At 37.3% G+C, this 26,356-nt stretch overlaps 3 protein-coding genes across 7 annotated transcripts; 2 read left to right on the top strand and 1 right to left on the bottom strand.

Annotated features, from left to right (window-relative positions):
* Positions 1-8,209, top strand: syvn1 (synovial apoptosis inhibitor 1, synoviolin). Its single transcript, XM_051860103.1, has 16 exons — positions 1-260; positions 2,020-2,157; positions 2,250-2,342; positions 2,429-2,581; positions 3,225-3,273; positions 3,497-3,600; positions 3,819-3,945; positions 4,032-4,131; positions 4,234-4,299; positions 4,643-4,759; positions 4,847-5,004; positions 5,095-5,244; positions 5,327-5,467; positions 5,554-5,737; positions 5,847-5,959; positions 7,482-8,209. Exons 2-16 carry the CDS (start codon positions 2,026-2,028, stop codon positions 7,643-7,645), a joined length of 1,851 nt encoding a protein of 616 aa, XP_051716063.1. The 5' UTR covers positions 1-260; positions 2,020-2,025; the 3' UTR covers positions 7,646-8,209.
* A 1,018-nt stretch (positions 8,210-9,227) lies between these two features.
* Positions 9,228-17,920, bottom strand: gpr137 (G protein-coupled receptor 137). Of its 4 annotated transcripts, none has more exons than XM_051860107.1 (8): positions 17,754-17,920; positions 14,016-14,636; positions 13,869-13,918; positions 11,969-12,209; positions 11,578-11,721; positions 11,365-11,493; positions 9,817-9,935; positions 9,228-9,735 (listed from the first exon to the last, which is right to left on the bottom strand). In XM_051860107.1, the coding sequence occupies exons 2-8, from the start codon at positions 14,358-14,360 to the stop codon at positions 9,642-9,644; spliced, it is 1,122 nt and encodes a 373-aa protein (XP_051716067.1). In that variant the 5' UTR covers positions 14,361-14,636; positions 17,754-17,920; the 3' UTR covers positions 9,228-9,641. The 4 variants fall into 4 exon arrangements, with proteins under 4 accessions (XP_051716067.1, XP_051716065.1, XP_051716066.1 ...); XM_051860105.1 differs by lacking the exon at positions 17,754-17,920 and adding an exon at positions 15,067-15,345; XM_051860106.1 differs by lacking the exon at positions 17,754-17,920 and adding an exon at positions 15,085-15,345.
* Positions 16,620-25,546, top strand: pld7 (phospholipase D family, member 7). 2 transcript variants are annotated; one of them, XM_051860101.1, is made up of 11 exons: positions 16,620-17,130; positions 17,617-18,510; positions 19,640-19,827; positions 19,914-20,097; positions 20,252-20,366; positions 20,489-20,616; positions 22,258-22,461; positions 22,825-22,964; positions 24,376-24,541; positions 24,629-24,728; positions 24,961-25,546. In XM_051860101.1, the coding sequence occupies exons 1-11, from the start codon at positions 17,128-17,130 to the stop codon at positions 25,164-25,166; spliced, it is 2,328 nt and encodes a 775-aa protein (XP_051716061.1). In that variant the 5' UTR covers positions 16,620-17,127; the 3' UTR covers positions 25,167-25,546. The 2 variants fall into 2 exon arrangements, with proteins under 2 accessions (XP_051716061.1, XP_051716062.1); XM_051860102.1 differs by having other exon boundaries at positions 16,624-17,130; positions 19,643-19,827.
* The last annotated feature ends 810 nt before the right edge of the window (positions 25,547-26,356 follow it).

Here is a 26,356-nt window from a genome sequence, read left to right as displayed (position 1 = left end):
GCGATCGGTTCAGCAGTCTCAGAGCTGCTGTGGTGTCTTCACTCTACTGGCAGGAATGAGCTCCCGCCGGAAGTGAGGTGGCCTTTCTCGAGAGCAAGCGAAAAATAAACACGTAGCCGTCAAGTTGCTACGACTACAAGAGATTGAAATCTACAAGATTGCTTTAGATGGAAGCATAGAAGCAAGACGCAGTTATTAGAAGCAAAACGCAACCGAGGCCATCTCTGTAAAGCAGAAATAGCGGATTCCTGCGGCTGTAGGTAAGAACACAGTGCGTGTCATGTCAGGACTGACTGCTTTAGCTAGTCGGCCAGTTCACTCCCGACTTCATACCTGTCAGCATATGATCGGGTTATTAAAACATGCCATGGCGGATTTAGTTAGTATTTATGATCTGTGTCGTAGATTAATAACAGCTGTCATACAGCTGTTCATGTAACTGTTCAGCAAATGGGTGCAGCTTTCAGTGTTAAAAAGATTGTATGTCTTTTTAACACCTGGTTGCAGATACAATACATAATACAGTGTAACTAAAGCTTAATTTTAGTCATTTCTGCTCTTAGTATGTCTAGTTGTTCAATGCACATTCATACTGTAATTTGGGCCCTTACTTTCACTTCAGTGTACTTCAAATGTCTCCTCTAGGCATGTAATTTTCGGGCGTGTAATTTTTCCCGTGTTTATACGGATTTTCGTATTTTCCACCCTGAAAAGTGTGACCCACGTGCTTAAATCCGATGTAACCAGCATTATGGGTGATGCTGGTTACTGTATGATTATTGAAATGCAAATGACTCTGTTATCAAGCGATAGCTCACGTGAACCGATCATCTCTTCCTCTTTACTACTAGTTACAGTACAAAATAAACATGAATTATCATCAGAGGGTATTTAGAAAGAACCAGTACAAGATACAGATACCGGTTTGTAACGTTAACATTACCTCAGAAAATCCATCCATTGTCCATAAACTGTATACTTATAGAGAAAATGTACTCTAGAGGGGAGCTTTTTGGGGAAAAAAAGGCCTTATTTGCAATTGTATACAAATCAGTTATTAATTAACCTTTAATAATAATGTACCAGCTGACAGGGCTCCCTGTGTAGTTTACAACATTAGATTTTTTTTTTTTTTCCCTTGAGAAAAAATAACATGTACTGCTATATCCAAATGAACAAATATTGAATCGACATCGAAATCGAATCGCAAGCTCATAAATTGAATCATAAAATTCAGCCCTGTAAATATATAGTCTGAGTGATTCAGAGTTCTTGTAACAGCACAGTGTTTTCAGTTTCTATTTACAGTAAATGCTTATTCTGAAAGTGCTGTGTATTTGAGTTGCTTATAATTTGCATCTGATAATTAATGAGAATCGTTTATAAATCTGTTGTTGTCAACAAAGAGAAGCGAAAAGATCTACCTGTGGTGTTCAGCCAAAATAAAAGCTTTAACGTTTGAAAACAAAGAAATTAAGACACACAATTTCATTGTTGTACTGTAAAATAAAATAATTTTATTAAAAAATAAAATGATGATAATTAACATTGTTATTAACAATTAAATTAATACTTTTATTATAACATATTGTATATTATAAATGCTAATTTTTTATTTTACAGTACAAAAGTATATTATCACAATATAAGGTCTTTTTTTTTTTTTTTTTACACAAAATGGACAACAAATATATATATATATATATATATATATATATATATATATATATATATATATATATATATATATATATATATATTTTTTTTTTTTTTTTTTTTTTTAATAAATAATAATAATTGCCAGAGGGGGCGTGGTAAGGTTTTCCTAAGCTGATCACATGTCTGAAGCAGCTGAATGTTGTTAATATGTTGTTAATATGCTGGTAATACTGATCTGTCAGCATTGTTTGAGTGTCACTGTCATGAAATGTTGCTTGTTGTCATCATTGATTCAGTCTGAAGCTCATGTCCTTTTGAGAGCAGTGCATTATGATTTGTTTGTTTTTTTCCTCTCTGTAGTGAAAGATGGTGCGAGCGGCTCTTGTGACGGCCGTCAGTTTGGCTCTGACTGGCGCGGTGGTTGCTCATGCCTACTTTCTCAAGCACCAGTTCTACCCGACTGTGGTGTACCTCACCAAAAGCAGCCCTAGTATGGCAGTAAGTCGCTGTTGGTTTATTAAGTGTCAAATGTTAGTGGAAAGACAGGTGGACGTTGTAAAGTCTGATTTGTATACTTTTTCCTTTGGCAGGTTTTATACATTCAGGCTTTCGTGTTGGTTTTCCTTTTGGGGAAATTAATGCGGAAGGTCTTTTTCGGGCAATTAAGAGCTGCTGAAATGGAGGTTGGTGTTTAAATTTACAAAGTGTGCAAGGGCAAAAAAATAGTTCTTTTTTGTCATTCTCATTTGTATATTCTTTATATTTTTAGCACCTGATTGAACGCTCGTGGTATGCAGTGACAGAGACCTGCTTAGCCTTTACAGTCTTCAGGGACGATTTCTCCCCTCGCTTTGTGGCCCTTTTCACTTTGCTGCTTTTCCTCAAGTGCTTCCATTGGCTGGCTGAAGACAGGGTGGATTTTGTGAGTGAATATTAAAATGTTACATAATATATATATATATATATTATATATTAGTGCTGTCAAACTATTAATCTCAATTATATAATATGAGTGTGTACTGTGTATATTTATTATATAATACACACATGCATGCATGTTTATATTTAACAAAAATATATTATATTTCTACATAATATGAATATGTATATATACATAAGTACATACATATATACATAAATATTTCTTAAATATATACATGTGTGCGTGTATTTATATTTATATAAATATACACAGTACACACACACATATTATGTAAACACAAACTTTTATTTTGGATGCGATTAATCGTTTGACAACACACGCGCATATATATGTGACCCTGGACCACAAAACCAGTCATAACGGTCAATTTTTTGAAACTTATGAATAAATAAGCTTTCCATTGATGTATGGTTTGTTAGGATAGGACAATATTTGGCCGAGATACAACTATTTGAAAATCTGGAATCGCCTATAAAGTTGTCCAAATGATGTCCTTAGCAATGCATATCCACTCACAAAAATAAATTTTTGATATATTTACAGTAGGAAATTTACAAAATATCTTCATGGAGCATGATTTTTACTTTGATTATAATGTTTTTATTTTTTATTTAATTTTTAGATGGAAAGGAGTCCAAATATCTCTTGGGTCTTCCACTTCAGAGTTCTCTGTGAGTAAATTATGACTGGATTTGCTGCAGGCTGTTTTCTATAGCACCAGTATATCCCTTACTTCCTTTTTAAATATGAAACTACTTTACCAAATAATTTTTTTGGACATGCAAATTTTTGAGCTGCACCTGCATTTGACATTAGACTGCCTTATTTGGAGTCACTGTGTTGGTATTGCATCATTTCATAAGCGTCACTACTGTTCTTTTTTTTCTGGTACAGCTCTAATGGTGTTGCTGGGAGTATTAGACTTTCTGTTTGTCAATCATGCGTGTCACAGCATTATAACGAGAGGGGCATCAGTGCAGCTGGTTTTTGGATTTGAGGTGAACATCAATTTAATTCTAGTTTTATCATGTCTTAGCTTGAGTGAGATCTGCAAAAGTGAATGTCATTAATATTAATAAAAGGCCCTAAACTTTCTCACATGGCGGCCCTTAACTTTATGAAGTTGAGCAATTAGAAATCAAAACATATTTTATTCTACTAGAGTTTTAAAATATCAAATGGCTTTACAGTAATATGAATGCTGCATTTCTTTCAGTATGCGATTCTGATGACTATGGTCCTCACCACCTTCATCAAGTACACCTTACACACAATTGATCTGCAGAGTGAGAATCCATGGGACAATAAAGCCGTCTACATGCTGTACACAGAGCTCTTCACAGGTACATACTGGAGAACCATAGCATGGGATGGTTGTGTATCAAAATAGCCCGTTTACAGATTGACTGATATTATATTTATCTTTCAGGATTCATCAAGGTGATATTGTACATGGCGTTCATGACCATAATGATAAAAGTGCACACCTTCCCTCTGTTTGCCATTCGGCCCATGTATCTCGCAATGAGGTGAGTGATAAAGCATCAGATTCCAGCTATGCTGGTACAGTATGTTTTGTCAACAGTTTGTCTTTACCCTTTTGTCATGTGCAAAATGTTTGTCTTCATCAGGCAATTCAAGAAGGCAGTAACAGACGCCATCATGTCTCGACGAGCCATTCGTAACATGAATACTCTGTGAGTGTGTCTCTAGAATCTAAAATATCTTGTAATATGCAAGTTAGTGTAATTGAAATTACTTTTAAAGTTTTTTTTTTTTTTTACTTTATCCATTTTTTTTAGTAACAAATTTTAAAAAAGTATTTATTTCTTTATTTGTTTATTTTATTGTGTATTTAATGTTTCTCTTAGTTTTGTGCTGTGTATAATATTTTAATGTTTTCATTTTTATTTTATTTATCTATTTTTATATTGTATATTTAGTCTTTTTCTTAATACAGTGCAGTTTTTAATATGTTGAGTGTGTATTAATAGTTTTCAGAGTATTTATCAAATCGCTGGTTGCCATGCTTTGTCACAGCTATCCAGATGCCACCCCTGAAGACTTGCAAGCCACTGACAATGTGTGCATCATTTGCAGAGAAGAGATGGTGACTGGAGCCAAGAAACTGCCGTGCAACCACATATTTCACTCGAGGTTCATGTCCGCTGACTGACAAATCTCAGTTCCTTTGGTGTTGACATCAGCATGCATATTTCAAATTGTTTGTTCCTCTCATTGTAGTTGCCTTCGCTCATGGTTCCAAAGACAGCAGACATGTCCCACCTGTCGTATGGATGTCCTCCGAGCATCCCAGCCAAACCAGACTCCAGCCCCAGCGGCTGCACAAGCACCTGCCCCTGCTGCTCCTGCTAATGCCCCCGTACCTCCACCTGTCAATGGTAAAACGTCAAAACCAGGGCGGTTAATCTGCTGATATGTTAGGAGATTGTTAATTGAGGTTGAGATTGTATGCCTGTTCTTCTGTGCAGTTGCTCCAGGTATGATGCCTCAGTTTCCTCCTGGGCTGTTTCCATTTTGGGGTCCCTTCCCTGGCGCACCTCCTCCTGCTGCCCCTGGTGCACAGGCAGCTACTGACACTCCACAGACCAGTACCGATGGAACGCAGGCACAGGGATCAGGTGAGCACCTCTCATCTGTTCTACCTGCCTGTGAAAATGTGGAAATCCCATGATTCTCATAACAATTCTCACCATCTTGTAGAATCAGGAGCCAGCAGCTCAAGTCAGCCGACTGCAGACAGCGCCTCTGCTGCTCCTGGAGCGATGCCTGGATTCCCCTTTTCCATGCCGCCACCTTTCCCATCAGCTCCATGGCTGCCGATGCCTCCACCTCCACCTTTTAGTATGTCAAAATGCTTTATTATTATATACTTCATGTAGAAAAAATGCATTAGATAAGTAGTAATCTGTGACCTCCGTGTTTACTAGTGTCATCCATGCCACCGCCACCGTCAACTCTGTCCACAATGTCAGAGGCTGAGCTCAGAGAACTGGAGCAGGAGGGCAGGCGAGGTTTGGAAGCCAGGTTGCAGTGCCTTCACAACATTCACACATTGTTGGATGCCGCTATGCTTAACATTCACCACTACCTCAGCACGGTGGCTACATTAAGGTATGCAAACATTGCTTAAGGTTTGATAGAAAGTGGCACATCCAGTTCCTACCTCTGAAATTCCTGTGTCTTCTTTCTTTCTTTTTTTTGAACTCAACTTCCTGTGTAGTCCTCCAAGATCAGAAACCAACACTGCTGAGGCCAGTGCATCAGCGAATATGGAGTCCACACCCTCCACGAGCAACACGGAAACCCCCAGTCAGGAGAACGAGGCTCAGAGTGGTGAGTAGAAGAAAAAATAATGCCACAATTTTCTGAATGACTTAGCTAACATTGTAATATTGCAGACGAAGACATAGTATTTGAAATGCGTACTTCTTACAGTACATGTATTATTACATTTTAATAGATATACACTGATCAGGCATAACATTATGACCACTGACAGGTGAAATTATCTCTTCATCACGGCACCTGTTAGTGGGTGGGATATATTAGGCAGCAAGTGAACATTTTGTCCTCAAAGTTGATGTGTTAGAAGCAGGAAAAATGGTCAAGCGTAAGGATTTGAGAGAGTTTGACAAGGGCCAAATTGTGATGGCTAGACGACTGGGTCAGAGCATCTCCAAAACTGCAGCTCTTGTGGGGTGTTCCCGGTCTGCAGTGGTCAGTATCTATCAAAAGTGCTCCAAGGAAGGAACAGTGGTGAACCGGCGACAGGGTCATGGGCGGTCAAGGTTCATTGATGCACGTGGGGAGCAAAGGCTGACTTGTGTGGTCCGATCGAACAGACGAGCTACTGTAGCTCAAATTGCTCAAGAAGTTCATGCTGGTTCTGATAGAAAGGTGTCAGAATACACAGTGCAACACAGTTTGTTGCGTATGGAGCTGCATAACCACAGACCAGTCAGGGTGCCCATGCTGACCCGTGTCCACTGCCGAAAGCACCAACAGTGGGCACGTGAGCATCAGAACTGGACCACGAAGCAATGGAAGAAGGTGGCCTGGTCTGATCAATCACGTTTTCTTTAACATCACGTGGATGGCCGGGTGCGTGTGCGTCGCTTACCTAGGGGAACACATGCACTATGGGAAGAAGGCAAGCCAGCGGAGGCAGTGTGATGCTTTGGGCAATGTTCTGCTGGGAAACCTTGGGTCCTGCCATCCATGTGTATGTTACTTTAACATGTATTGTTGAGACCATGTACACCCTTTCATGGAAACGGTATTTCCTGCTGGCTATGGCCTCTTTCAGCAGGATAATGCGCCCTGCCACAAAGCAAAAATGGTTCAGGAATGGTTTGAGGAGCACAACAACGAGTTTGAGGTGTTGACTTGGCCTCCAAATTCCCCAGATCTCAGCATCTGTGGGATGTGCTGAACAAACAAGTCCGATCCATGGAGGCTCCATCTCGCAACTTACAGGACTTAAAGGATCTGCTGCTAACATCTTGGTGCAGATACCACAGAACACCTTCAGGGGTCTAGTGGAGTCCATGCCTCGACGGGTCAGGGCTGTTTTGGCAGCAAAAGGGGGACCAACACAATATTAGGAAGGTAGTCATAATGTTATGCCTGATCGGTGTGTGTATATATAAATCAATAAATAAATCATGGGGAAAAGGATGTTGCAATAATTGTGGCCAATGTGAACATGATTTTCTCCTCTCTCATTTTTTTTTTTTTTTTTTTATTAAATCAACATGTAGTGACACACTTTGACATATTAAGTATGTAGCCAATTGGCTACCAGACACCTGGGCCACATGTTAATACCAGGGTCTTTGTATTCTTTTGTTCCTAGGTGAATCTGTAAATGGAGCTACAGGCTTTTCTCGACCGGACTCAACCACAGAAGAGGACAATGACAGGAAGGAGGGAGATGAGGATGACGGCGAGCCGAGCGCCGCTGAGTTGAGACGGCGTCGCCTCCGTAAACTGGAGACCACGCAGACTCCTGACCACTGATGACGTGATACTTAAAAACATGACAGTAGAAACGCTTCTTATGGACTTTTGGGCACTTGGCATGTTGTCAGATTATCTGAGGAAAGTTCATGTGTTCTTAGATGTTATCTAAATGAGGCACATCAAGGCACTTCACACTGTATGGAGGATTTGTCATTGTCACGTGTACAGAGGATACTCAGGTTGCGAACTGGTCTCTGGATCACCATGCGTGAAGATTTAAAGGTTAAAATAAAAGCCGTGCACCTTGAAGGTCAGCTGTGACTATTGAAGTATTGAGAATTGGTGAGACTTTCCTCTCTGAATGTGATTTCTGTTTCTCAGAGGATCAACAAGGTCTGTGGATTTCTCATGTGCCCTTAAAATTTGATGTTTTCCCCTTCTTTGTGTATTTTCATTATTTCTAGCTCTACATAATAGACTTTTTTTTCTTAGATCTACTTTGGTTATGGGTAAAAGATGACCATGAACCAAATATGAGTAAATTAACTTAATGTACATAATGTATAAAGTGTTTTAATAGGATGATCTGTACATACTGCACAATAAACTGTTTGAAACAGATTTGTGTATGTCTAGTGAGTTTATGAAGTATTATACTATTGTTCAAAAGTTTGAGGTCAGTAAGAATATTTTTTGGAAAGAAATTAATATTTTTATCCAGCAAGGATGTATTAAATCAATCAACAATGTTACAAAAGATTTTCTATTTCCAATAAACACAGCTCTTTTGAACCTTCTAATCAAAAAATCCTAAAAAAAAATGTCAGTTTCCACAGAAAATTTTAACATTAATAATGTTTCTTGAGCATCAAATCAGCATAGTTGAATGATTTCTGAAGGATCATGTGACACTGAAGACTGGAGTAATGATGCTGAAAATTCATGCCATCACATTAAAGGTGCAATGTGTACATTTTGGCGGCATCTAGTGGTGAGGTTGCGAACTGCAACTAACAGAACGGTCTGCTTCTAATAAACCAGATGACTATTACTACTACTACTTTCGTGCGTATTCAACGTAGTGACGATGCAAACTGCCTCTAAAAACACGAACGATTTAGAAGAACAACATAGTGACGAAACGCGCTCTGTAGAGTGTTTGTCCGTTTAGGGCTACTGTAGAAACATGCCGGCGCAAAATGGCGACTTGACTTGGATGGGGGACCCGCGGAGTATGAGATAGAAATGGCTCATTCTAAGGTAATAAAAACATAACGGTTCATTATGTAAGGTTTTTATACACCACTGAAAACATAGTTATGTATATTATATTGCATTTCTGTCAATAGATCCTCCCAAATTGTACACATTGCACCTTTAAAATAGAAAACACGTTGAACTGTAATATTACTGTTTCCACAACCGGCAGTGTACTTTGAATAAAAATTAACATATATAGTCTATAAACAAAAAGAGAAACAAATTAGCCAGAGTCCTAATAATGAGCATTAATCTAAGGTAATATTGGAATTGTTAATCAGATAAGATTGTTTTTATGACATCACAATGGTAAATGATTATTAGTCTTTACTGAAATTCGAACAATACATGAATGCACCATAAATATGTAAAAATAAAATTGTTTAAATTAGCTCTTTATTAAAGTAAATTGGAAAATATCACAGCACAGGATCATTACCAAAGTTATTCCTTCCGTATGCATAATTTGAAATAGAAGGAAGGTCACCATCCCACACACAAAAAAATAACATCTGTTAATACATTTCAAAGATGCTCTCATGAATGATAAAAAGATAAATGTGGTAATAAGTCCTTTAATTCTTGTAGTAAAATCATTATCTGGTCCCTTTTATAATGAGCATCTAGTCTAATTGTGCTCAGCTTTAACAAGTCAAGGTGCAATTTCAGAAGTATAGATGCTTCTGATGCATATTAGTGCAAACAAACCTATTGAGCTACTCAACAGGAAGAGGTAATGCTGTACTATTGCCTGAGAAGGTCAGAGGAAGATCTCTGCAGCTGTGCATAGTGGTCATGTCTGTGGAGTGGAGTAAAGGGAGTGGTGCTGGTTGATCTGGTCGCCCCTGTTGAAGAGGAGTGGAGTCGTCTCACTGGACCCAAACCAGCTGTTGGTGCAGAGACACTGTATCATAACTGATCCCACAAGTGTTTTCAATGTAATACTCAAAGCCTGATGAACACATTACCTGCTGTGAGGATTGATACTGTGGCTCCAGAGAGAAGCCGTGTCATCATCCATTCCACGAGGATCATCGAAGAAGTATGACCGTGAGCCTTGTGTGTTGCACATGGCCGGGCTGCAGTTCTGAAATAAACAACAACGCAAACATGTTGATTTTGCGAGAGAGAGATTTTTTTTTATCCCAGACTTTTTTTTTTCTTTTTTTTTAAAAAAGCATTTCATTCATTTAATGACTGAACTAAAATTAATTTTGAGTAGGGATTTGTGGGGATTAAAAAAAGTCATTAGATCAAACCTTTTTTCAAATCTACAGGAAACCAACATGAATACAAATATTACATTTTTAAAAAATTGCTCCTTTTCATCATCTTACCGATTCTTTTTTGTCATGGACCTAAATGTACACTACTGTTCAAAAGTTTGGGGTCTGTAAGGTTTCTTAATGTTTTTTATGCTCAGCAAGGCTGAATTTATTTGATACAGTAAAAATAGTAACATTGTGAAAGATTATTACAATTTAAAATGACTGTTTTCTATGTGAATATATTTTAAAATGTAATTTATTCCTGTGATGCAAAGCTGATTTTCCAGCATCATTACTCCAGTCTTCAGTGTCACATGATCCTTCAGAAATCATTCTGATATGCTGATTTGATGTATGAGAAACATTTATTATTATTATCAATGTTGAAAACAGTTTATATTAAGTTAATATTTCTGTGACAGTTGTGATACATTTTTCAGGATTCTTTTGTGAATAGAAAGTTCAAAGCTTTGAAATAGAAATATTATGTAACATAAATGTCAAAAATGACCAATTTTTTTATTTCACTGAAATAAATATACTCTATTTTAGTTTGATAATGTTTTTTATTTAATATTTTGTATTTTTAGGGGATTTTATGGTAATAAATTACATTTTTACATCCATTTATTCCCTTTTTGAGCATAGACCTGAAAATGAAATTTACAACTTAAACAGTCATAAATATTGAACGCTTTGGAGCACACACTTAAGTTTGGTCTCATTTTAAAGATGACACTTGGGAGATTATTGCTATTTTAAAAAGTGAACCTAAAGTTATAGAATTTGAAAAATGCACAAAAATACTATTTTAATTTTTTATATGAAATATATATTTTGCAAAACACGTTTTACTTTAAAACTGCGAGAAAATCATAAATCTAAACAAGTTGTGTTCCAAATGTGAGCTTGATAATCTCAAAAATGACCTTTCAGTAAGATTTTGTTTGGCTGCAGTACCAAAAGATTCCACTTGATGAAATTTGTATTTCCAATGCGCTCATTTTTGACCGCGAAGAGCAAAAGTATGACTGTTTTTTTTCAGGTCCATTTAACATTTTCCAAATAATGTCCATGACTTTTTTTTTTTGTGTGTGTTCACATAGCAAGTGCGAAAACCTTTACCAAGTTTCGTACCATTCCAATGTAGTAATAAAAAACGAAACTTAAAATTTTTCCGTCAAAAATGACCGAAGAGTAACCAGAGAGTTAACAGTAATGAATTAGCAAAATCCATAATTGCCAGACCTTTTCTTGTTTAGGCTGGCGAACTCTGAAGATGAGAATGAGCAGGCCGGTAGGTAGCAGCTCCCAAATGAAAAGAACTGCTCCAAAGATAATGTAGCCTCTGTCTCCAAGTTCACTCTGAAGGTCAGCCTTTGAGAAGAACACGGCACATCACAAACTGACCAGTGAGAGAAATACCTTTTCATTAGCAAACAACGAAGTGCAACTGCCCACCTGATCAGAAATGTTGTACCAGTCATAATCAAACGCCTCAACTTTATGATTCTGAGACAAAAACAGCATTGCAAGATTATAGCAAGCCCTGCTAGAGAAGAGCATGATTACACCTGCCCCCAGCACCGCAGTCCGGCAAAGCCCCTGCAAGCAGAAAACAGCTGTGAATTTACCAAAGTTTGTCTTGTTTATCATGAACATAAACAGAGATTTAATCTTGAGTAGATTATCAAGGATCTAAATGTTAAAATCAGCATTTACTCTACTGACTTTCTTTATTTAGCAGACACTGTTATCCAAAGCGTACCATAAACTATCAGAATATTTCAGATTACAGAAGTAAAACAGATTGCAACTACCACTTGAGCTGAAGTCCTTGCAAAGTATGTACCTTACTGCGTAGATAAGGTGTGGCGGTGGCCGAGAATCGCGTTAACAGGAGCAGAGATGTGGCCAGACACACAGCTTCCAGAATAAACAGAAGGTCATTAACCAGCACTCGAACCAAAACCAGCCTCCAAGTATTTTCACCAGCTCCACCAGAACCTCTATGCTTTCCGAGGCTTGCGCAAACTATGTTGACACACAGGAAGATGGCACTCATGGCAGCATACACACACCGAGCCGCCCGTCTAGAAGTCAAAGTAAACACACAATTCTAGGGAAACTTTTTTTCTGCCATTGAATAAATCATAAGGTGATCACAACTTTTTATCTCACAATTCTGACTTTATAACTCGAAATTGCGAGTGTATATCTCACAGTTCAGGGAAAAAAAGTCAAAATTGTGAGATATAAACTTACAATTACAAGAAAAAAAGTCAGAATTTTGAGTTATGAGCTTACAGAAATTGTCATAATTGTGAGATTTAACTCAGAATTGCGATAAAATGTCAGAATGAGTTATGAAGTTGAAATTGCGAGAAATAAAGTCAGAATTGTAAGATATAAACTTGCAATTACAAGAAAAAAAGTCAGAATTATGAGTTATGAACTCAAAACTTTGAGAAATAAAGTCATAATTGTGAGATTTAACTCAGACTTGCGATAAAATGTCAGAATTATGAGTTATGAAGTCAGAATTGTGAGAAATAAACTCCCAATTCTGACTTTTTCCTCACAATTCTGAGTTCAGATATAAACTAGGAACTGCGAGAAATAAAGTCAGAATTGTAAGATATAAACTTGCAATTACAAGAAAAGAAGTCAGAATTATGAGTTATGAACTCATAGAAATAAAGTCAGAATTGTGAGAAAATGTCAGAATTACAAGTTATGAACTTAAAACTCATATAAACTAATATAAACTCAGAACTGCAAGAAATAAGTCAATTGTAAGATATAAACTTGCAATTACAAGAAATAAAGTCAGAATCATGAGTTATGAACTTAAAACTTTGAGAAATAAAGTCATAATTGTGAGATTTAACTCAGAATTGCGATAAAATGTCAGAATTATGAGTTATGAAGTAGGAATTGTGAGAAATAAAGTCAGAATTGTAAGATATAAATTTGCAATTACAAGAAAAAAAAAGTCAGAATTATGAGTTATGAACTCATAGAAATAAGGTCATAATTGTGAGATATAAATTTGAAATTACAAGAAAAAAATCAGAATTATGAGTTATGAACTCAAAACTTTGAGAAATAAAGTCAGAATTGTGAGATTTAACTCAGAATTGCAAGAAAATGTCAGAATTACGAGTTATGAACTCGGTATTGTGAGAAATAAAGTCAGAATTGTAAGATATAAATTTGCAATTACAAGAAAAAAAGTCAGAATTATGAGTTATGAACTCATAGAAATAAGGTCATAACTGTGAGATATAAACTTGCAATTAAAGAAAAAAGTCAGAATTACGAGTTATGAACTCGGTATTGTGAGAAATAAACTCACTATCACGAGAAAAAGAAGTCTGAGTTTATATCTCGCAATTTTGCCTTTTTTTCTGAATTGTGAGACATAAACTCACAAATGCAAGTTATAAAGTCACAATAAACTCGCAATTCTGAGAAAAGAAAGTCAGCTTCTGAAAAAAATCATGGCCGTTGTAGCCTAAAAGTTAATGTGTAATAAATTTTACGTTGAATCAAATAAAATACTTCTTTCTAAAGCTACTTTTTAAAATGTCTACTTGATGCTTTTCTCATTTAACACAATAATGCCTTTAAATTATCTTTTGGGGTGATTTCTCAGCCAAATTTGATGTGTTATTGATTTTATTAATTAATTAAAATTTGATTAAAAGTTGTAATCGCTAATTAATATGCACGTATGTGAATGTACTCACAGTCCTTTGCTGGGCTCAATGTTGAATACACTTCTAACTCTGAACAACTCCTGTCAAAATGAAACATTGTTATTAGGGAGTGGATTGATTTCTCAGCTGAGCAAACATCTTCCAAATCTTTCTTTATGTAACTTTCACTTGACTTACCTGAGTAAAGTAAAGGTTAAAGAGACTCAGAGTAAAAAACTGCAAGCACACCGGGAAGCAATAAAGGAGCCAGTAGACTGGAGTGGGCAGGTGGTTTGCCACAAGGGCATCACGGAAATAAAACGAAAAGAGTGTCGTGCGAAGTGCTGCCCAGAACAGGCAAAGAAAAAGAAAAATACTCTGGTAGCTCCATCGCTTATGCCGGTAGAGTAACAGCAACCAAAGCTGAATGTATACGACTAAAAAAAGACCCCCATAAAGACAAGTGTAAAGAACCGTGACACCCAGCTGTACTGATGGGGCCACGGCTGGTCTCATGGGAGAAGGTGGAACTGAAGTGTGCATTATGATGATGGATGTAAAATAAAATGTAATGTAACAATACAAAGTATAGACCAAAGCATCAAAATAAAATAAAACTAAAATGATATAAAATGTCAGAATAAATCATATTAGCTAAATTCAGGCATACTGTATTTATCTGATTAACATTAGTCTGATTTTTTATATAATATTCAGTCACATATGGTGAAACGAGCCAGGATCAAACTACACGACGAGAAAAACACACTTCTGAAAGGTCCTTTATCAGACTTCCCCTCATCAATCTGTGATCTGCATCTGCAAAATAAAAGTGAAAGTGTTTAAGGTAACTAAAGTAACATCAACTCAAACGTCGACACCTGAATGTCAAAAACACCATCTTCATAATCGTAAACAAAAGCATCTTTTGTCTGAAAACAGTCATTTTTCTGTCACTGGCAGTTTTGACAGTCGCGAATGACAGCCCGACGTCTGCTTATTCGCTAGACCTGTTCGTCTGCGTGGTTGATTCAGTGTACAGCACAAATTATAACAGTTTTTAACTGTTTAACTCATTCTAACAATCAAACATTTGTACTTTAGACTTTTATAAAGTGGCTAGCTGTGTGGCTAACGTTGCTAGATTGAGTTTAAAATCGATTTAGTTCATAGGTCGGCTTTGACATAAATACGCGACACATATTTTAAAACTTACATAAAAACATTACAAAGATAAACTCAACAATACCTTACAAATGACTAAGACCTTGTAATCGACGTAATAAATCCAATAAATCCTTTCCCTCATCACTAAAGTGCCGTTCTTGTTTATACACTGAGTGTGTTATCAAAGGGACTCATCTGTGGCGACATCTAGCGGTACATGCTGGTAATGAAAAACGTAAACAAATGTGACTTCCTCCAACAACTATTCTCACAAAAACAACTTTCTCACCAAACTCTTAAAAGGTACTGAGGAGTGTAAAATTCTTTTAAAAAAAGGGGAATAAAGATAGATCCGCCATTTCAATATTTGAGGAAGTACTGTATTGGTAGCATTACGTAATTAGAGGGCTTTGAATTGATAGTGGGCGTGGCTTGTACTATTACAGGCATGTACTGGGCGGGCTTTACAGTGGTAGTGGGCGTGGATTGGTTATTAGTGCTTTCAGGAAGCATGAAAAAACGCCCATGCATTACCGCTTTTGGCCTGTAGGGGAGCCCTCAATCAACACCATGGCTTTACTACCAAAGAGCATAGAACCCAAGAGGCGAAACTCTGATGCTTTTTGGATAACAGCCACGAGGTGGCGCTTCGGTAGCGCGGCAGCCATTTTGGGGTGAAAATGTCAAGCGGACAATAGAATCCATCACATCTTACGCACCCAAAATCGGCGAATCTCACAGCCAAATCAGGAACGCAATAGAAAATTAAGCAAATTTTATGACACCTACAGTAAATGTTGTATTGTCTTAGCCTATATATGTTTTATTATTATTATCAGTTGTGGAATCCAAGCATTACACATCTGAGGTAGTTAGCCTACTTTATTGAGTATTTCCATTTTATGCAACTTTACATATTTACTATTAATAGTAAATTAATAATTAATAAAGTTAAGATCATCATGTTTGTAGCGTGATCCAGTGGATTAAAGTGGAGTAAGTTACTCCACTAGGTCTGAAATATATACGTTTTAATCCCCTGCAAACATGATCTTATAGAACATGATGCATTGCTGTGTCTGTTATCCCATAATTATGGACACAGTGGCTGAGTTTTTTTGTTTACATTGTCTTGCTTTAACGGACATTAATACAGGACAACACTGCAAAAACAGTTTACTGTCATTTATTGTCCTACATTCAAATTGTTTCTTAATTTAATTTAATATGTTGGTATTAATTCAGTGTTTATAATGCTAATACTTGAACTTAAAAGTTAACCCAAACTGGGTTTCTAGAGAGCAAAGGCTTTGTGGAAAAAAAGTGGAAGACTTTAACTCAAAGTCTGTAAATTAAACTCTTAAAAAGGATTTGATGATCACCAGTGATAGTGTTGTCATCATTCAGGTTGGATTTCAGCTTTAATGTACGTTTTTTTTTTTTTTTAACAAAGCAGCTGATATTACCATAGAAGCTAGTGGACTGCGAGTTGCTTTCACCCCAAAATGGCGGAAGCGTAAGGCTGCAATGGAACGTTCTATTGAGTTTCGCTTCTTGTCATATTCTTTGCTACTACTGAAAAACGGCGGTTAGTTCAATTTTGCGCCATCAATAACCGCCATGTCAGCTGTCAGTTCTTCCTGTCATTATCATTTATACCTGCTTTTTATTACACGAACTGATTAACGCTCTCAAATCAACAACCTGGTTTAAATACAATATATTTTAAGTTATATATACTCAACTGTAATTGATGAACTCATCATTTCATAACATTAATCTGAATTCTGTCAGTCGCACTGATGATGGCGGTCAGTACAGATTCGTAGGCTGTGAGTCAGAGGTGGTTTGTAACGCCTGAACTCGAAGCGTATTAGTAGGCGAGGTTTTTCTTCCTCACTTTTTCCTCCCTCTCTCTCTCTTTTCTTCACTGTACCGCACTGTGAGCTGTAGTTCTGCAGCCACGTCGCAGACAGACAGACAGCATCGCCTTTACAAACCTTCTCCTCACTGTATCCGCCTAACTGGACCGACAACAACTTTACCACCTCGTACAGATCGTCATACGTTTTGTTTATACATTTTCATTTTTAAAAATAGTGACTCGTTACGGATAAGTTGAGAATAGCTCTCGGCTGTGGTCATGGTGAGTAGCTTGCGTGCTAACTCGGGTTTCAAACTTGCTTGCTTAGTGTTTAAAAAGGTTACAGCTATTTTCTTTAGCGTTTACACATTTCAGTTTGTCGCACACATCTTCTACTGACCTTGCATGATGTTAGACAAACGTTTGTTCCTGTAATTGCTATTTACTTGCTAACCATTTAGATATCAAGGGATATGGAGTTGATTATACAGTCTATCTGTCTAGTCTTTGCACTTTAAATAATTTCTTTGCATTTTCTAACTGATAATAACATATGTACTAAGTATAGAGAATGTGTATACAAACAACAAATTAAATATACATTATGTTTACACACTCTATCTATCTACAGTCTTGCATTTATAATTGCTAACACCAAACACATATATGTACCAAAGTGTAAATATGTGTACAAACAACTAATTACATATACATGCATGTGTATATACACTCATTATATTATGTTTTTGCGTTTAACTTATGCTATAGGAACCAGAAGATGTACGTTATAGATCAGCAGAACATTTGATGGATGAGGAAGAGAATGAGAAAGCAACATCCGAGAGGAAGGAGGATGGAGAGGAATCCCGTAAAGCAGGGAGACCACCGATGTCCCGCATCCCTACCTTTCAAAGCTCCCTGGGCCGCAAGCGAGTCACCGTCCAGAGTGCAGAGTCATCACTGAAGATGGATGGATCCAGCCAGCAGGGCCAAAAAGAGAAAGCTGGCTCTACAGAGGCTGGAAGAGTGAAAATGCCAGTATCTGGAGGGAGAGAAAAAGCACTGCCCATCCCATCGGCTCGTTTACCCGCTGATGTTCTCTTTCAAGGTGATATCTCGGATCACACCTCCACTCTTTTAGCTGCGAAAATAGATCAATCCCTTGATCAAACACCTGAAATTACAGAAGACTCTGATCAGGCGGAGACGTCACTGCAGCGACCCCCGCTCAGGAACGTCTGTGAGACCAATGATCTTGTCGTAGAGCCTGTTTCTGAATTTGAAACTGCAAGCGGAGAGACCGCCTCAGAAGATGAGCAGATGTCGGCACAGGATGCTGTTGTAGAGGAACTGAGCTCATGCTCCTCTGTTGATCAACACAAAGCCTCGGATCAAGCTTTTGAAGATACTTTTAGAGAGGAAAAAGGAAGTGTATCCCAATCACACTGGACAGAAGACAATCGTGTCACAGAGAATAATATGAAACAGTGCTTTGTTTCAGATAAGGATGATGCATCCACACTTAGTGGTCAAGATGAAACTGCTAAGATGCAGAAACCTTCAGATACTAAAAAATGCTTTAAAGAAACACGACAGGGAACCAAAACTGCTGATGCTACTCACACAAAACACACCCAGGCCAAAACGTGTACATCCTCCAAGGTGAGGTGAATCATTTTTCATATCATGCAAATATGCAAAATTAATGGTGTTTGCTAAGGCAAACATACTATTATTGTTCATTCTAAGGGCTAGGGATTTGAACTAACCTTTATTCCTAAGTATTATATTAAGTATTAAAGGGATAGTTCACACAAAAATGAAAATTTTGTCATTACTTACTCACCCTCAAGTTGTTCCAAATCTGTTTCTTTCTTCTGAAGAAGATATTTTAAAGAATGTTGGTAACCAGACAGTCGATGACACCCACTGACTTCCATAGTAGGAAAAAAAAAATACTATGGAAGTCATTGGGTACCGTCAACTGTTTGATTACCAACCTTCTTTAAAATATCTTCTTTTGTGTTCAACAGAAGAAAGAAACTCATACAGGTTTGAAACAACATGAGGGTGAGTAAATGATAACAAAATTTTCATTTTGGGGTGAACTATCCCTTTAAGTGAACAGACACATATAGCAGATAGATTTACAGTACCATGAAGAAGTATGTACTTATTCAGTTTTCCAGTACAACTATCTAAACATTTTTAAATCAATATATATTTACTTAAGAAGCAAAATGGCGTAAGATATTAAGTCTTCTGAACAATTTATCAAAATAGTCAGTTTAAACATGGAAAAATATCTGCAAATGGGGTACGAAAAATAACCTTGTTTTCCCTTTAAATTACTCTTTTTCTTCTTACCCCAATACCCTTGTTTTAGGCACAAACTCAGAGTCATTTTGCTTCTCAAGTAAATGTATCTTGTTTTAAAAATGTTTAGATATTTTTACTGGAAAAAAGGCAAAAATACTAGGTGAGAAAGAAAAATACTGCAGTGAAAGCCATATCTGCAGACCACAATGCCTTTCTCCGGACTCATTTGACCTCATTGATTTGCATACGTATCCAAATTTGTAGTATTTCAGTCAAGTTGCCTCAAAGTATTTGTTTTGCCATGAAAGACAGAAGAGAATTTCAACAGAAGAGGATGTGTGAAATGAAATAGCCACAAAACCGTAATTTCATCACTAACCGTCATCTGCGTGTGTCTTGTTAGATAGATGTTTGCATAAGTATATAGTATGACTTTTATTTTGTCATATTGTTAATTTTTTTATTGTTTCAGCAGACAAAAGGAAGGAGTTTTTTCCTTTTCTGTCTCGTGCCCTCCATTCTCCTTCTTTTGGGTGGATTTGCATTGCACATTTGGCAGTATGGAGTCCCTAAATCTGTCTCACACCTGATGTCACAACTGGAGCTGCACTGGCTGGAAAGTTTCTGGATGCCTCAAGAGACGTGCATCTCTGATTGTAGGTGAGGAAACAGTTCCTTAAGTATATTTAAGTATTTAAATGGCGAGTTTGAGATGTTTAAATGTGCTTCTAAATGTTCTTTATCAGGCTCACGCTTGTTGAGAGTGTCCCAGAGGGCCTTGACTTCCCTTCCGGCTCGCCACACCTGCCAAGCATTTCAGACACTTGGACCAATCTACTAAAGAGAGCAAACAGCTCTGTCCACATTGGTGCTTTCTATTTCACACTTCGAGATTCAGACCTGGGCCTCACGGAGCCCTCGTCTATGCTGGTATGTTGTGTCATGGACATTTCACTGTGCTTAAGTGTGAATAATGCTCTAGAATATTTGTGATCTAATAAGATGTGCATAATAATAGGATAGTGTTGATTCTGATTATATGGGAAGTTAGTTTTTATATTGGACATTTCTATCTTTACTATAGGGCAAAAAAGTGTTCAACCAACTGAAGCAGCTGGAACCAAAAGGCGTGAAGTTGAAGATTGCAGTAAACGCCCCTCAGCCATACATTGCAGACACAGACGAACTGGTAGCAACAGGTACAACAGCATGTCTATTGCATGCAGCATGTGAAAACATACATTGAGAATTGTAAGAGGTTGAATAATCTGGAATGGAAATTATGCAGCCTTCAGCTTACTTGCTTTGTGCTTTCTTTCAGGGGCTGAGGTCAGAGGAGTTGACCTGCAGAGCATCACTGGTGGCATTTTGCACACCAAACTGTGGGTTGTGGATAAGAAACATATGTATTTAGGGAGCGCAAACATGGATTGGCGTTCTCTTACTCAGGTGAGTCTAAGGCTTCGTCCGGAAGCTGAAAAATGCTACTTCCGCAGGCACAACAAGGCACATCCGAATCCAATGATCGTGCCACATTCTGTCTACAGAAATACCTTCATTTGATTGATTTTTGAAGGCAGCATAGATGTATCCTTCGCTGCCTATGATATCCCACAATCCTGTGTGTTAGATTCCTTGACATTAGAGGTAAAAAAAATTAAAATTGGTTGGTTACGATTGGTGGTCAGTTTGTGTGTAAATATTTGTTTTGGACCAACTTTTTCCACTTTTAATGAGAAATTAATATTGTAGTAATTAAATTTTTCACTTAGTTATCGCCAAAGCTTGCGCTTGTCGCGAGTGGTTGTTGTAACATCCACAGTGAAGGAGATACGCAACAAACACAGTCTTTATTAAAGGATTAGTTCACTTCAGAATTAAAATTTCCTGATACTTTACTCTGATAATTTACTGGACTTCAACCGTTACCAACAGGTTGAAGGTACCAATCGCAGTTTCAGTGCAGCTTTAAAGAGCTCTACACGATCCCAGACGAGGAATAAGGGTCTTATCTAGTGAAACAATCGGTCATTTTCTAAAAAAAAATTAAAATGATATACTTTTTAACCACAAATGCTCATCTTGCACTGCTCTGCGTTCATCACGTTGGAAAGGTCACGCTTGACATAGGCAGAAGTATCGAGCAAGTGTTTACAAAGCGAACATGCAAAGACTAAGTCAAACGGCCTTTACAAAAGGTAAAACAACAATGTCGGATGATTTTGAAGTTGGAGGAGAAAATGAGTTTTTACCTCGGTACTTCCAACTACCTTTCCAACATGATTATGTAATGCATGGCGCATCGCAGAGCAGTGCAAGAAGAGCATTTGTGGTTAAAAAGTATATACATTTTTATTTTTTTAGAAAATGACTGATCATTCCACTAGATAAGACCCTTATTCCTCGTCTGGGATCGTGTAGAGCCCTTTGAAGCTGCATTTTGGACCTTCAACCCGTTGGTAACTGTTGAAGTCCACTATATGGAGAAAAATCCTGGAATGTTTTTTTAATTTCTTTTCAACTGAAGAAAGAAAGACATAAACATCTTGGATGACATGGGGGTGAGTAAATTATCAGGAAATTTTAGTTCTGAAGTGAACTAATCCTTTAAATCCACACGGAACAGTCAGGTGATTGCAGGAAAAAAACATAAACACAACTGTGTCAACACAGACTATACCGGACAAGGGAACTGAAAGAACTGAGGGCTTAAATACTGACAAGGAGTAAACAAAGTCAGCAGGAACAGGTGTGTGGAACTAAATAACAACCTAGGAAACTAACTAGGAACTCAGGCAGGCAAAACAGGAATCAGTTTTGTGAGGTACCTTCGTGCAAAACACACTGCCTGCAAAGTCATTGCCTGATAGGGCAGCTTTCGGAAGCAGCCGATATCTATCAATATCATTATCTTATTGGAGGTTTCTGTTGACATGCAACGCCCTTAAAATGTAAATAATGTAAAAAAAATTTAAAACTCTTGATCCAGTGCAGTTCATTATACTATAATATCGAAATGGCCATCAACCCAAATAAACAATGCTATAAATATATATGCATATGCTAAAATACAGTCAATATTTCCAATAGGTGAAAGAGGTTGGAGTGGCTGTGGAAGACTGCAGCTGTCTAGCACAGGACGCTTCCCGGATCTTTGACGTGTACTGGGACGTTGGAGCTCAGAAGAATGGATCTCTACCTCCTTTCTGGCCGGGCCGTTTCTCCGCCCTCTCCAGTTCTAAGTACCCATTAGCTGTTAAATTCAACGGTGTCCCTGCACGTGTCTATTTGTCTGTGAGTTGTGTTTCTCTCACAAGTTGACTTTAGTTGTTTGGTGTGGTTTTTGTTCACCATATTCATAATAGATATTTTTTCATTGCATGCTTTGCAATCATTTTATTCAACCTGATCACAATTCCACTCATTCTCTGACTTTTGTGCTAGCTGATTTTCATTTGTGTAGAAATGTTGTCTTTTTGTCATATTGCCACCCTTTTCACTTCAGAAAAATTGTGCTTTTAAATCAATCCATTGCATGGACTCTATGTATGTCCCATATCATTCATTTTCATTCGTTTCTAAACATGACACATGCATTTTTCGTGTACAGAATTTAAAAAAATTTTTTACATGGCAATGTTTGACTTGTTCTTGTAGAGTTCCCCTCCTCCTTTATCATCACATGGCCGTTCTGACGACCTCTCAAGCATCCTGTCAGTGATTGCTGATGCTGAGCGCTTCATCTATGTGTCTGTGATGGACTACCTTCCCATGTCCCAGTTCACGGAGCCCATTCGGTAATCTTTACCATTTGATATTGAGTAAAACTAAAACCATTAAATTGAAATAAACGTTAACTGAAATAAAATAAAATATTAAAGTGCCCCTATTATGCTATTTTAAAGTTTCCTTTTTAGTTTTGGAGGTCTCCTACAATAGGTTTATATGCATCCAAGATCAAAAATCACTTTAATTTTCTCATAATATCCATTGCAGCATCATCTCATTTCTCACAGTGTCTGAAACGGTTCAATAAAGGATTCAGTCTCTCTAAACCCTTCTTTCTGAGAGCCTACTCTGCTCTGATTGGTCAGATGGCTCAGTCACGCTTACAGTGCGTGTCAGAAATGAAGCACTCATTACCATATCTGAATTTCACCTTTGTGCTAAGCACAAGTGATATGAACAGTAACAATAGAGCGTCGGTTACCGTATCAATTCGAGCCTGAGTCCTCATCCATTGGAAGTGCAGAAAACAGTGTCTTCTCGACAATATAAACCAAACTCGGGTCTAAGTAGACGTTGTTTGGGGACAGCCAATAAAGACACGTAGGTTTGAGTAAGACTGGAATTACTATTGACTTGTTTCGGCAGTTCAGAATCGTTCTTTCTTTTAGGAGACAATAATAACATTTACTGGGCACTTTGATCTTTGAAACACACCTTTAACATTCACAAACAGCTATATTACACAATACATGAAAGGTAATATCTGAAAAGAATAATAGAGGCACTTTAAAAATACTTTGGCAAACAGCTAGTAGCCAAAGCTACTAATTCAAAATATATATAAAAAAACTGAAGTTAATCATTTTGAAAATGTAGGGTTAGGTCATCCAAAAATTAAATTTCTGTCATTTATTACTCACCCTCATGTTGTTGCACACCCGTAAGACCTTCGTTCATCTTCGGAACACAAATTAAGATATTTTTGATGAAATCCGGGAGGTATATTCTCGTCCATAGACAGCAATTTAACCGACACCAGAAAAGTAGTAAAGACATTGTTAAAATAGTCAACGTGACTGCAGTGGTTCAACCTTAATGTTATGAAGCGACGAGAATACTTTTTGTGCGCAAAAACAAAAGAATAATAAAGACTTTATTCAACAATATCGTCATTCTCCTACGCTGTTTACGTTCAGCGCTTCCAGGTTCTACATCAGAACGCTGACTCATTATCAGCTCCTGCATCTTGCTCCTCATGTGACCAATGTCGGCCAATACCGAGCCTACGTTCTGATGTAGAACCTGGAAGCACTGAACGTAAACAGCATGGCTTTAAGGTCTTACGGGTGTGGAATGACATGAGGATGAGTAATTAATGACAGAATTTGGGTGAACTAACCCTTTAATAGCTTAGTTTGACTAGTTAAAAGATTATTGTTTTCCATGATTTTTATGTATAATGTCTTTTATGTCATGTAGGTTTTGGCCTGTCATCGACTCGGCCCTCCGTGAGGCTGCTTGTACCAGAGGTGTTGAGGTGAAGCTGTTGGTCAGTTGTTGGAGTCACTCTCCTGGTGCCATGTTTGTCTTCCTTCAGTCTCTGTCAGTCCTCAACAAGCCCCCTCTGAGCTGCAACATTGATACTGTACGTTTCTTTATATTTTGAAAATGATTTTTTTTTTTAATCCATGCATCACTGATGATTTAATACCTATAAACATTTTACATACAGAAAGTTTTCGAGGTGCCCTCAACACGAGAGCAGCAGAGGATTCCGTTTGCACGTGTCAGCCACGCCAAGTACATGGTGACTGATCGAGTTGTTTACATTGGTACGTTAGCTGTCTACATGCACAATTTTCACAGCGGGATCTCACTTGCATGCTTTGCCATATTGCGGCAACCTGACGGCAGGTTTTGGCGCTGCATCATAAAAACCTGCCAACAGAAACAGTCCATGTTTACATTTACAATTGAAGCACTGTGAATATGAGTTACACAATAAAGTGAATGTCAGATTTACAATCCTGCTATGATGATTGATTGTTATATTGTGTTTCACAGGAACTTCCAACTGGTCTGAGAATTACTTCACCCAGACGGCAGGGGTTGGTCTTGTTGTGAATCAGACAGGTTCTGCAGTAGGGCAGGGCCAGCAAACCATTCAGAGCCAGTTGCAGAAGATTTTCCAGAGGGATTGGCATTCAGAATATGCCCAACCCCTCTCTGATGTTCACGCAGAACATTGTAGCGGAAAAAAGCTTACATAATGTACAGTGCTCTTTATTTGTTAGGTTGCTAAGCACTATGATTCAAAAAATAAAAACATCAAAAACCAAGAACTCTTCCCTGCGGCATTCCTGCCTACTGATAACTTATTTATGTTGTATGTAATTGCCAAAAGGATGCTGTGCATTTTTAATGTTTGTTATAAATATGACATATATTAATTCTCTCTTTTTTTCTTTTCATCAAGTGCATTTATTGTATATTTGCATTTTGTGACATTTGCCAGAATAAGGACAAGGTCCTTGAGCAAGCACTGATCTATGATGTTGAACTGGTTAACATGCATGTAAATGAAATGTTGTAATAGGTGCCTTGGCTGTAAAGTTTGTTTTCAAAATAAAGCTACTTTTCAGTAAGAAAATGTGTGTGCTCTATTGTTTATTCAGGGTTTTTTAAGGTCTTTTAGTTTAAATATTTTAAAAATGTTTTAATTTTTAATAAAATAACCCCCTGGTATTGTTCATTTGGGGGTCACACTTGTGTTACACTTTTTATTTTCAGTAAACTCAATGTAATATATTTTTGTTCAATAATATTTTGTATTTTGAGAAAATGTTATGTTACCAATTAATATTCATGTAATAATCATGATCAATTTTTCCTATTTAAAATATTTGTTTGAAATTTTGATTTTAAGTGTCAGTTTTTGCATACATTTTATTACAATTCAATGAAAATTAAACAAAATGAACTGGAATTCTTTATCAGAGCTTAATCAATCTGGGTCTGATCTCTTATTTGCATCTTCTTTATCAGCTTTGCCATATTGTTACAGCCACGCCAGATCATTTGTGTGTGTATAATAGTGTGTGTGTCTGTGAAAGTCAGTGTGTGTTTGAGTGGGTGTGTCTGTTTTGTACTTTTGATGTTTTAGAGGGTAACCCTTTCCTTGTTGTCCATTTGTTTTTCTGCATTGTACAAAAGTCCCTTTCATGAAAAGTCTGTTCACTCAGCGGCCATATTTGCACCGCTTCAAAGCAGCTATTTCGGGCATCCAAGACCAAGTTCTATCTATTTGAATGGAGTAATCCTGAAATCTCAAAAACTGCTTAGCAAACTCACAACATATAACATATTTCAAATAAGCAACAAAATCTGACATGAAATGTCCGATAAATGTTGTTTCTTATGCTCAAATAGCATAACCAATGCGCATGTGCAGTCCTAAGCG

This window comes from Ctenopharyngodon idella, chromosome 14 (genome assembly GCF_019924925.1).
Source record: "Ctenopharyngodon idella isolate HZGC_01 chromosome 14, HZGC01, whole genome shotgun sequence".
Lineage (NCBI taxonomy): Eukaryota > Metazoa > Chordata > Actinopteri > Cypriniformes > Xenocyprididae > Ctenopharyngodon > Ctenopharyngodon idella.
This window is presented reverse-complemented; position numbering and strand designations above follow the sequence as displayed.